At 41.9% G+C, this 13,002-nt stretch overlaps 1 protein-coding gene across 1 annotated transcript; it reads left to right on the forward strand.

The window, feature by feature from the left end:
* The first annotated feature begins 6,222 nt into the window (after nt 1-6,222).
* Nucleotides 6,223-8,048, forward strand: LOC129829151 (retinol-binding protein 4-A). Its single transcript, XM_055890723.1, has 6 exons — nt 6,223-6,308; nt 6,510-6,629; nt 6,794-6,930; nt 7,035-7,141; nt 7,350-7,562; nt 7,759-8,048. The coding sequence occupies exons 2-6, from the start codon at nt 6,528-6,530 to the stop codon at nt 7,776-7,778; spliced, it is 579 nt and encodes a 192-aa protein (XP_055746698.1). The 5' UTR covers nt 6,223-6,308; nt 6,510-6,527; the 3' UTR covers nt 7,779-8,048.
* The last annotated feature ends 4,954 nt before the right edge of the window (nt 8,049-13,002 follow it).

Genomic DNA, 13,002 nt, shown 5'->3' on the forward strand with positions numbered 1-13,002 from the left:
CTACAGAAAAGACAGAAATGCCAAAGGAGGAGGTGTGGCTGTTTATTTTCAGAACCACATTCCTGTTAAGCTTAGAGAGGATCTCATGTTAAATACTGTTGAAGTAATATGGCTAGTAATCTGCCTCATCTAAAGCCCATTCTTTAAAAAAAAATGTTTACCCCCTTTTCCCCCCAATTTTCGTGGTATCCAAATGCTAGTAATTACTATCTTGTCTCATCGCTACAACTCCCGTACGGGCTCGGGAGAGACGAAGGTCGAAAGCCATGCGTCCTCCAAAACACAAAACAACCAAGCTGCACTGCTTCTTAACACAGCGCGCCTCCAACCCGGAAGCCAGCCGTACCAATGTGTCGGAGGAAACACCGTGCACCTGGTGTAAAGGCTTTCTTCCTCCTCATCCGAAGAGGAGGAGCAGGGATTTGACCAAAATGCAGCATTGGAATATGACATGATTTATTGAACAAGACAAACCGAAATACACTTGATAAATTAACAAAATAACAAAACGACGTAGACAGACCTGAACGGCGAACTCACATGAAACACGAAGAACGCATGAACTGGGAAACTGACTACATAAAAGAACGAACATATAAACAAACCGAAAACAGTCCCGTGTGGCGCAATGACAGACACAGACACAGGAGACAACCACCCACAACAAACAGTGTGAAAACACCTACCTTAATATGACTCTCAATCAGAGGAAATGAAATCCACCTGCCTCTAATTGAGAGCTATATTAGGTCACCCCTTGAACAAACATAGAAACAGAAAACATAGACTGCCCACCCAAGCTCACGTCCTGACCAACTAACACATACAAAAACTAACAGAAACAGGTCAGGAACGTGACACCTGGCCCCCTTGGTTAGCGCGCACTGCGCCCGGCCCGCCACGGGAGTTGCTGGTGCGCATGAGATAAGGATATCCCTACCGGCCAAACCCTCGCTAACCCGGCTAACCCGGACGACACTAGGCCAATTGTCCGAACCCAGAGTCTCTGGTGGGGCAGCTAGCGCTGCATGCACTGCCCTAGACCACTGCGCCACCAGGGAGGCCCACCTAAAGCTCATTCTGGTGGGAAGCTGCTATAGCACACCAAGTGCCAACAGTCAGTATCTGGATAACATGTGTGAAATGCTTGATAATGTATGTGATATCAAGAGAGAGATATATTTTCTGGGTGATTTAAATATTGACTGGCTTTCATCAGGCTACCCACTCAAGAGAAGTCTTCAAACTGTAACTAGTGCCTACAACCTGGTTCAGGTTATCAGTCAACCTGCCAGGGTAGTTACAAACAGCATGTATTGATCACATCTTTACTAATGCTGCAGAAATTTGCTTTAAAGCAGTATCCAAATCCATCGGATGTAGTGATCACAATATAGTAGCCATATCAAGGAAAACTAATGTTACAAAGGCTGGGCCTAATATAGGGTATAAGAGGTCATACAATAAGTTTTGTAGTGAGTACTATGTTGATGATGTAAATCATATTTGTCGGTCTGTGGTGTGTAATGAGGAGAAACCAAATGCTGCTCTTGACTCATTTATGAAATTGCTTATTCCAGTTACTAATAAGCATGCCTCCATTAACAAAATGACTGTAAAAATGATCAAATCTCTGTGGATTGATGAGGAATTGAAAAATTGTTTGGTTGAAACGGATGAGGTAAAAGGAATAGCAAATAAGTCTGGCTGCACAACCGATTTGCTAATGTACTGCAAATTGAGAAATCATGTGACTAAACTGAATAAAAAGAAGAAGAAACTACACTATGAAACAAAGATACATGACATAAAGAATGATAGTAAAAAGCTTTGGAGCACCTTAAATTACATTTTGGGCAAAAAGGCAAACTCAGCTCCATCATTCATTGAATCAGATGGCTCACGCATCAAAAGACCCACTAATATTGCCAATTACTTCAATTATTTTTTCATTGGCAAGATAAACTACATAGAGCCATGGCTACATGAAACTCTATTCCACATCAGGTAAGTGATGCAATCAGTAGAATTTAAAAAACAGCTTAAAATACACCTTATGGAACAGCAGGGACCGTGAAGAGACAGACACAGGCACAGACATACATACACATGATAAGACACACACTCTACACACACGTACACATGGATGTTGTGTTGTAAATATGTGATAGTGGAATTGTGGCCTGAGGGAACACACTAAATGTATTGGGGAAAGTGTTATGAAATGTAATATCATGTCATATTTTAAACTGTACATAACTGTCTTAATGTTGCTAGACCCCAGGAAGAGTAGTTGCTGCCATGGGGATCCTTAATAAATACAAATACAAATATGTGATCGTGTCTCAATGTAATCAAGGTATGAAATTATTGTTATTTTCAAATTCAATCTCTTTTTGTGTTTATTTGTGGTCAATTTGCAGTGTACAAATTATTATAGCTATGTTCTGGCCCCCCGACAATCCCCTTGGACAAAAATCATCCCAGGGCTGAATCTAGCTGCCTGCCCCTGGTACGGTGTACAAAGGGTATTTCTCTCTCCCAGCCAACACAGCATGGCACTGAATCAAAGTCAGACAACAGGCCAACAAAAATAGCTGCATCATTTAATCCCAGATTAAGTAAAAGTGATTTGTGGGATGTCCTCCCTGAAAGAGAGTGAGAGAGCAAGAGAGAGAGACGGGGCTGGCCTGGCACAAGGAATGGATTAGTCACATGGTCACCGTACCTAGGAGTTAATCTTATGGAGAAAGCCATATGGTAATAGTGTCGCTGACTGCAATGAGACAAATAAGCAAACGTTCAATGTTATCACGCTGAGGAAGCTTTCTTAGTGTCCAAAAAAGCTTTCTCTGCCCTTAACCTTGTTCTGAACACCTCCAAAACAATGGTCATGTGGTTCGGTAAGAAGAATGCACCTCTCTCCACCGGTGTGATTGAGGGTTTAGTGTTTGAGGTAGTCACCTCATACAAGTACTTGGGAGTATGGCTAGACGGTACACTGTCCTTCTCTCAGCACATATCCAAGCTGCAGGCTAAGGTTAATTCTAGACTTGGTTTCCTCTATCGTAATCGTTCCTCGTTCACACCAGCTGCCAAACAAACCCTGATTCAGATGACCATCCTACCCAGTTTAGATTACAGCAACGTAATTTATAGATCGTCAGGTAAGGGTGCTCTCATGGCTAGATGTTCTTTACCATATGGCCATCATATTTTCAGATTTGCCACCAATGCTTCTTATAGGACACATCACTGCACTCTATACTCCTCTGTAAACTGGTCATTTCTGTATACCCGTCGCAAGACCCATTGGTTGATGCTTATCTATAAAACCCTCATAGGCCTCATTCCCCCCTATCTGAGAAACCTACTGCAGCCCTCATCCTCCACGTACAACACCGGTTCTGCCAGTCACATTCTGTTAAAGGTCGCCAAAGCACACAGATGCCTGGGTCGCTCCACTTTTCAGTTCGCTGCAGCTAGAGACTGCAATGAGCTGCATCTCTCCATTCAAAGACTCAATCATGGACACTCTTACTGACACGTGGGGCTGCTTCGCGTGATGCATTGTTATCTCTACCTTCTTGCCCTTTGTTTGTACTATGTTTTGTGCTGTTACCATGTTGTGCTGCTGCCATGTTGAGTTGCTACTGTGTTGTTGTCATGTTGTGTTGCTACCATGCTGTGTTGTCATGTGTTGCCACAGTGCTGTATCTTATGTTTCTCTTAATATAGTGTTGTGTTGTCTCTCTTGTCGTTATGTTTTGTCCTACATTTGTATTTTTTATCGCAGCCCCCGTCTCCGCAGGAGGCCTTTTGTCTTTTGCTAGGCCGTCATTGTAAATAAGAATTTGTTCTTTAACTGACTTGCCTAGTTTACATATAGGCAAGAAGAAGAAAAAGAGACACCGTGGAAAGACGTTAGACAACATGAGACACTCATAGACTTGACAACTAAAGTCTGCAAACAATTTGGATTGGATGCGTTCAAGAAACTCCCCCATTCCTTCAAAACCTCTCATTGCAGTAGTGTGTGAACCGGCCGCTGCTTATCAGTTATTTTATGGTCACCAGCCTCCACGTGGAAAACAAGTGGCACTGTGTCCAGAAAGGCCACACTGTATGCCCTGTGCTGTCACACTGGGGTGCACCACCACACCAGCCAGGTGACTTGTGTTGAATAAAAACCACTATCTGCTACCTGCAGTATAGTAGACATGTAGGAACTTCCTTTAATCACTCTTTTGTTGCTGATAATGTTCTTGCACGGCAGGAACGGCAAACTTTTAGTGTATTTGAGTTTTTAAAAAGGCTTCTAAAGTTTGTCATTTCTATTTTGACATTTCAGACTTGATTTGCCCTCACGAAAAATGCATCAACCCCTACAAAAACAGCCATAATCCATCTAATAATTCACATTTCCTGTTGCTGCAGAACTGTTTTCCTGCTGTAGCAAACTTGCTCAAATTAAGATCATCCATCTATACGTGACAGAACTGAAAACCTGCATTGAAGGGGTGGAGTTATGTCTGATTAATCCGCCCTCTCCTATCATCACATTCCCACACTGTAGATATCTGATCTGATGCTGCTTGGCAGTGATCGTTTTGGTTGGTTGCAAAAAAGCTTCACAGGTGACTGGAACCAACCTGATGAATTGTAAAGTTGGGGGTGTACTTCATAAAGTTACAAAACACCTCATAAAGTTACTAAACATTCCCAATACACTTTGTCTTGCCCCCTACACATACGGTATATATCTAGTTTGGAATACTATATTACATATCCAGCAGATAAAAATGATTACTTTTTAATGACTCTGGCACTGGTTCAGCCATTCTTTGGAGCAACAAATTAGGCTTTTTGCGGTTAGCCGTGCCAAGTTACATAACTGGGCCCCTGAGTAGCGGTTATACGATCCTAGAAAGAAAAACAAATGTCCACTTGGAAAGCTTACTCGTAGCTTTATGCCACAATCAAGGTTTTGAGGCCAAAAAAGTAAGTGCACACACCCCTATTTACTGTATATGCCCACCATACCTGTACACAGCCCATCTGTAAATAGCACACCCAACTACCTCACCCCCATATTGTTTATTTTTATTGCACATCTATCACTCCAGTGTGAATGCTAAACTGTAATTATTTCGCCTCTATGGCCTATTTATTGCCTTACCTCCCTAATCTTACTACATTTGCACACACTGTACATTTCTATTGTGTTATTGACTGTACGTTTGTTTATCCCATGTGTAACTCTGTGTTGTTGTTTTTGTCGCACTGCTTTGCTTTATCTTGGCCAGGTCACAATTGTAAATGAGAACTTGTTCTCAACTGGCCTACCTGGTTAAATAAAGTTGAAATAAAAAAATAAAAAATGTCATAACACTTTACACAAAGCCTGCAGGTATAATGCTTTACAACTTGTTAGCATGTATGAGCCTTTATAATATCTTATGGAATTTGCTGGCGTGGTATGATCAATGGGATACAACAATTTATTCATTCTGTTTGATCACTCACGGCATTCTCTGTTCCAAGTTCCGAATGATTAGTTGAGATTTCAGGTGAAAACACACAACACAAACAGTCAGGCCCTTCCCCGTAATCAGATCAGCATTGATTGAGTGGCGTGAATCCAAAAGGACCTGGACTTTGGGTTGAACTACAAGGTATTTCTCTTTGATATTGGTTGCATAGCAAACCAGAAGTCAATGTTTTTTTTCTCTCCACAGGCTATCCTATAGGAGGCTATCCTATCCTATCCTATCCTATCCTATCCTATCCTATCCTAACCATTAGAGATGTCTTGGTCATACAGCAATAAACATTGTACATGATTGCGAAACATGGTTTTCCAGTGAAAAGTGAAACATTTCAAGAAAAGTGGAGACATGACTAACCAGAAAGAACATTGTGTAGCTGTTCCAGGGGGGATAAAAGTGAGCTGAAACATGCCTTTTAAAAGTCTGGATCTGGACATTAACGTGGGGCTCGTACTGCTGAAGCGAAACATTTCACGGTTAGTGATTGATAGTGAGTATGTATAGCGTTTCAGATGTGCTCTTGGCTTTACCCACAACAGCTCTTTCATAAGGCAGCAAAAACACATGTGTGGGGCTAGGGTCAAATGGGAGTCTTGTTTGGAGTTATGTAATGTTTGCCCACTTTGAGGGGAGGCTCCTGCTTGGGGGCTGTCTCACATCTGCAGCTGTTCTTACGCAACCCTGGCTGTGGCGAGACCCTACACTATAAAAAACCCTGTCTGGAGAGGCAAAGTACCTCGGCCCTTTTTTTTGGACAAGGTATGTACTACATGGAAATGGGTAGTAGGTTCTACATCTATTCCGCTTGTGGTTTAGTTATTAAAAAAAAAAGTTTTGTTTGCATGCTTTTTAGAGTGAAGCTGTAATGGAGCGGGATATGGCTCTTCTATTTACCTGATGGGATGTACTGGTGGTAATGTTGTGATATTTTCTCATGACTCTGGGCTCTGTCTTCCACAGATCCATCAACAAGGCAACATGCTGAGGATCTGTGTGGCCCTCTGTGTCCTGGCGACATGCTGGGCACAGGACTGTCAAGTTTCAAACATTCAGGTCATGCAGAACTTCGACAGGAGCAGGGTAAGAACACAATTCTAATTTCGGGAAATGTAACTTCTCATAAAGTATCTCTGCTCTTGTCCAATTTGATCTATCAGCCTTGGAATGTTAAATGTTGTAGAATGGAACTGGAATGTCATTGTATGGTATGCCGGGATTGATAGAGCTCTTATTTCATCTTGAAGTATACTGGTAGGTGGTATGCTGTGGCCAAGAAAGATCCTGTTGGCCTGTTCCTCTTGGACAATGTCGTCGCTCAGTTCTCAGTAGATGAAAGTGGCAAAATGACTGCAACTGCCCACGGCAGAGTTATCATCCTGAAGTGAGTTCTGTTTACTTACAAATGATAAAAATTGATCCTGAACTTCATTATGCTTTCACTTTCACCGAACTTCCTCATTTATCCTCCCCTTTTCCTCCCTTTAGCAACTGGGAAATGTGTGCCAACATGTTCGGCACCTTCGAGGACACTCCAGACCCTGCCAAGTTCAAGATGAGATATTGGGGCGCTGCTTCGTACCTCCAGACTGGAAGTAAGAAAGACTACAGGCTCAAACTCAAGACTAATGTCTCCTATTGTTGTGCAGAATATTCCATTGAGTTACTCCACCGCACGTTGAGGATAACTTAACTCTTCCTCATTAGTATTTAATAGCATGCCATTGATGAAGCTGCCTGCTGTCAAAGCCTGCTGTTAAACCAACCATTGCTATGATTCTGTCTCCTCTCTCCTCCACATAGACGATGACCACTGGGTCATTGACACCGACTACGACAACTACGCCATCCACTACTCCTGCAGAGAGGTTGACCTGGACGGCACCTGCCTGGACGGATACTCCTTCATCTTCTCCCGTCACCCCACCGGCCTGAGGCCCGAGGACCAGAAGATTGTCACAAACAAGAAAAAGGAGATCTGCTTCCTCGGCAAATACAGACGCGTTGGACACACTGGTAAGAGTTGCAATAACTACATTTAAAAATGAAAAGTAATACTTTCCAAACAAACGATCGTGTAGCAAGCAATTGTGCGACTTTTGGTCTAACTTTTGGAAGCTAGTGTGTATGACGAACTCTTATTGAATCCAAATATCAGTTATAAGTTCATTATATGCAGCATGTGTATACACGTTCTATTCCTCCGTCGCAGGTTTCTGTGAAAGCAGTTGATCTTTAACTACTCAGAGGGATGTCGCGGGAGTAGAATTCCACAAGACTGTAAATGTAAACCATGTTCCACAACAACGACAAAAACAAACCGACCGTCACGGGCCAGCCCCTTCTAGCAGTTGGGAAACTTTTCCATTACCAAAGATGACACCAATCAACCAAAGCAAATGTGTGTCTGAATGTACAAGGGAATGGGATACTTCACTGATTGGCATTGTATGATGTAGTCTTGAACGTCTTTTTGAAATAAAAAAAAACACACACGTACTAGTTCAGTGTTTATTTTGTATTATTAAGTAGCAATGGTTTCGGTCATAATTGGTGCTCTGATGTCATCAGGTTTGCTTGCTATCCATACGACTGCATTGTACCGCGTGGTTTCCATTCGACTGTGACAAACAGACAACGAATACTCAACGATTGTGTCGATACAGGACAAAGGCTATGATCTTTATTGCAAATGTTTGTAATGTGCATAACAAATAAAGAGCAAAGAAAGCTTTTGTACACAGGCCAAAACAAAAATAGAATCAAAGCTACCCAATTATCTGAAAAAAAAAGGTAAATGATATATGTTTCTCTGACTCTGTTGCAAGTTGTCAAAAAATTGGCATCAAACTGACAGAATTATTCATAACACAGTGCTTGGAACCAACCAGATGAATATTCTGCAGCAGTAACCTTACAGCTAAGACCATGTTGTCACATTCCTTGAATAGAGACACCTCAACCTCTTTTCCACTACCCAGAGGAGCCTCGCTAATCCTTGGCCTTAAATCGTTTCAGTCTGGGTTATAGGATTTGCTCATGCAATCTCATTCGAGCTTTAGTTCTGCTGGTTTGCAAAGTAAGAACTGAGGCGGATGTGGGCCTCGTTCACACATATTACAGTACCTTCAGAAAGCAAGCACAACCCTTGACTTTTTCCAAATGTAGTTTTGTTACAGCCTGAATTTTAAATGATTTTGTGTCACTGGCCTACACACAATACCCCATAATGTGAAAGTGGAATTATGTTTTTAGACATGGTTTAAAATGTATTAAAAATGTAAGGCTGAAATGTCTTGAGTCAATAAGCTTTCAACCCTGTTGTTATGGCAAGCCTAAATAAGTTCAGGAGTAAATATTTGCTTAACAAGTCACGTAATCAATTGCACGGACTCTCTATGCAATAATAGCGTTCAGCATGATTTTTGAATGACTACCTCATCTCTGTACCCCACAAACAATTATCTGTAAAGTCCCTCAGTCGACCAGTGAATTTCAAACACAGATTCAACCACATAGACCAGGAAGGTTTTCCAATGCCTCGCAAAGAAGGGCACCTATTGGTAAAGGGGTAAAAAAAGTTGGAAAAAATCCCTTTGAGTATGGTGAAATTATGAACTACACTTTGGATGGTGTATCAATACACCCAGTCACTACAAAGATACAGGCGTCCTTCCTAACTCAGTTGCCGAAGAGGAAGGAAACCACTCAGGGATTTCACCATGAGGCCAATGGTGACTTTAAAACAGTTACAGAGTTTAATGGCTGTAATAGGAGACAACTGAGGATGTATCTCCACAATACTAACCTAAATGACAGAGTGAAAAGAAGGAAGCCTGTACAGCATGAAAATATTCCAAAACATGCATGTTTGCAATGTGGCAAAGACATTAACTTTATGTCCTTAATACAAAGTCTTATGTTTGGGGCAAATCTAACACAACACATCACTGAGTACCACTCTTTATATTTTCACGCATTGTGGTGAATGCATCATGTTATGGGTATGCTTGTTAACGGCAAGGACTATGGAGTTTTTTGGGGATAAAAATTTACGAAATAGAGCTAAGCACAAGCAAAATCCTAGAGGAAAACCTTGTTCAGTCTGAAACTGGGAGACAAATTCACCTTTCAACAGGACAATAACTTAAAACACAAGGCCAAATATACATGTTTTGCTTAAAATAGACTTGAGAATCTATGGCAATACTTGTAAATGGCTGTCTAGCAATAATCAACAACCAACTTGACAGAGCTTGAAGAATTTTTAAAAGAATAATGTGCAAATCTAGGTGTGCAAAGCTCTTAGAGACTTACCCAGACAGACTCATCTCTGTAATCCCTGCCAAAGGTGATTCTAACATGTATTGACTCAGGGGTGTGAATGCTTATGTAAATGAAATATTTCTGTATTTCATTTTCAATAAATTGGCAAAAAAATTCTAAAAACATGTTTTCACTTTGTCATTATGGGGTATTGTGTATAGATGGGTGAGAACATTTTGAATAAGTCAAGGGGTATGAATACTTTCTGAAGGCACTGTACCATTGACTATTTAACATTACCCAGTGCAGCTGTTTTTATCTCAATATCAAATAATTTCTGGGTAACAATCTAGTAACTTACTGTGATAGTTTTCCATTAAAATTGTCAAAGAGAGAAAAATAGCTATTTTGGAGAAAAAAATTCTCAAGCAAAAAAATTGCTAGGACTAACTGAGAGTGGTCTGAGTGGAGAGCACCAACACGGTGCATTAACCACAGTTAGGATTGTGGTGTGGGTATCAATCCAGCAGTCAGATTTATTTCATACTTTTACAGTGTTAGTTTCATCAGCTGTCAACCAGAAAAACAGAATTTTGACATCCCTGGGCCTTTAACATTTTGATGGAATACAACTTATGGATACAAACATTGCTTATACAGACAAAGTACAACTTAAAAAATATTTTGGCCATACTTGCAAACATTGCAAACAAAGTTTACTTTTAACCTGGACCTCAAAATACGCATCAGCCAATTACAATCATTGACGTAGATGCATATGATATAATGCTACATTGTAGCTGGTCCCATCAGCTAACCTGGCACACCTTAGCCCTATGGTAACATCACCAGTTGACAGTGATTATTTCCTGTAACAAATTCCTCATCAAATACCTTTGACTTTATATCCACCAACCAATGGCATTTCTTAAAGGTCATTCTGAGAAGTAATGTTTCTCTCATGGCTAACTACCAGGAAGTTTGAAAAGGCAGGCTGAGTGGGCGGGGAGCTTATATTCATGAGCTCGCCTTGACTGACAGCTCTTTGAAACACCTATGTCAAGCAACTTGGATGCAGTGAGCAGTGTTGCAATAAAACCATCTCAAGCAAATGTTGTGATACAAAGGAACTCACATAATATTGAAATTGCATCAATGATATATATGTGATGTGGTTCACAGCAACACTGATGCATGTGTTGACTTGACAGCTGTCAGACTTTTGAACAACCCTTCCCCCCGTTGTGTTACATGCTGGCTGAAGACCTAGCTAGCCAGTAACTAGCAAACGCCAGACACAGATGAAGACCTAGCTAGCCAGTAACTAGCTAACGCCAGACACAGATGAAGACCTAGCTAGCCAGTAACTAGCTAACGCCAGACACAGATGAAGACCTAGCTAGCCAGTAACTAGCAAACGCCAGACACAGATGAAGACCTAACTAGCCAGTAACTAGCTAACGCCAGACACAGATGAAGACCTAGCTAGCCAGTAACTAGCTAACGCCAGACACAGATGAAGACCTAGCTAGCCAGTAACTAGCTAACGCCAGACACAGATGAAGACCTAGCTAGCCAGTAACTAACTAACGCCAGACACAGATGAAAGGGGAAACATAAATACTGTAACGACCCTGGGTTTATAAGCGCGGAAATCGACTCTGCCGCTTGAGCATGCTTTTGCGGCACAGTCGATAGCGCGCCGGACCTCGGGCTAGAAGGTCGAGGGTTCGAGACCTGCTCCCTGCCTGTTTCATTACACTGGTGTCAAATGCCATAGATGAATAGGGTACATAAACTCAACATTTGGCACCAGTATAGTAGCTTTCTAGCTATATAAACCACGGCCCTTTGCAAACACGTCTTCTCCGATGTTCGTTACAAGGTGGTACTAATGTAACAGTATAAACTTTACGGCGTCCCCTCGCCCCGACACGGGCGCGAACCAGGGACCCTCTGCACACATCAACAACGGTCGCCCACGAAGCATCGTTACCCATCGCTCCACAAAGGCCACTACTTAAGTCTCAGAGCAAGTGACGTAACTGATTGAAATGCTACTAGCGCGTACCCGCTAACTAGCTAGCCATTTCACATCCGTTACACTCACCCCCCTTTCACCCTCCTCCTTTTCCGCAGCAACTAGTGATCCGGGTCAACAGCATCAATGTAACAGTATAACTTTAAACCGTCCCCTCTCCCCGACACGGGCGCGAACCAGGGACCCTCTGCACACATCAACAACGGTGGCCCACGAAGCATCGTTACCCACGGCCCTTGCAGAGCAAGGGGCAACCCTACTTAAAGTCTCAGAGCAAGTGACGTAACTGATTGAAATGCTACTAGCGCGTACCCGCTAACTAGCTAGCCATTTCACATCCGTTACACTTATTTAAATTAGATAATTTCGATGTGAAATGTATCTCCCTCCATAACCGTTGTGGGTTGTTGGTCTGTAGCTGTAAATAAATGTAATTCTACATTTAAAAGTAGAAAAATACTAATGTGGGATTTAAACCCTTGCCACAATCTGCGACAACTGTGAGCTATATGAGCAGTCAGTCAAATGCATGTGATCCATACTGAACAAAAATAGAAAAGCAACATGCAAAGCGTTGGTCCCATATTTCATGAGCTGAAATAAAATATCCCAGAAAACTCATTCTGATTGGCTGGGCCTGGCTCCCCAGTGGGCGGGCCCATGCCCTCCCATGGCTGTGCCCCTGCCCAGTCGTGAAATCCATGAATAAGTGTTGGATCACGTTGCCGATATTAATTCGCCGAAACGGAATTTGAACCGGATATAATCACGGCCAGCTGTGCAGGTTATCACAGGGCAAAGTCTGACAGGTTATCTGATGGGAACAGCTAATGTAACGTTTGATCACCTGTACATTGACGATTGTAATTCGAGGAAGACTTTGAGACTGAGCAAGTGTTTAAACTTAGACTTTTCTAATGTTCGCAAGTATGGCCTGTAATGGGACATTTTAATTCTGTGTGTCTAACCTTGTGAAACCGTCCTATTATAATCTCCTGTTCTTGGGAGTATCAACCTGCATTGCAATCCAGCATGCACCTTCGTCCTTGTATAGATAAAGTTCTGCCCAAGAACAGGAAACTATAAAGATATGCGCTTATCACCAAATACTTCAGAATTCAGACTGTCTACACTGCGCTGTGTTACTTA

The sequence above is a fragment of the Salvelinus fontinalis genome, chromosome 30 (genome assembly GCF_029448725.1).
Source record: "Salvelinus fontinalis isolate EN_2023a chromosome 30, ASM2944872v1, whole genome shotgun sequence".
NCBI lineage: Eukaryota > Metazoa > Chordata > Actinopteri > Salmoniformes > Salmonidae > Salvelinus > Salvelinus fontinalis.

What these genes read in the sequence shown, in the direction of transcription:
- LOC129829151 (XM_055890723.1), top strand. Translation starts at nt 6,528, where the DNA reads ATGCTGAGGATCTGTGTGGCCCTCTGTGTCCTGGCGACATGCTGGGCA. An exon ending in AGAACTTCGACAGGAGCAGG is followed by an intron (nt 6,630 to 6,793) that starts GTAAGAACACAA and finishes TTCATCTTGAAG; the next exon opens with TATACTGGTAGGTGGTATGC. An exon ending in GGCAGAGTTATCATCCTGAA is followed by an intron (nt 6,931 to 7,034) that starts GTGAGTTCTGTT and finishes TCCTCCCTTTAG; the next exon opens with CAACTGGGAAATGTGTGCCA.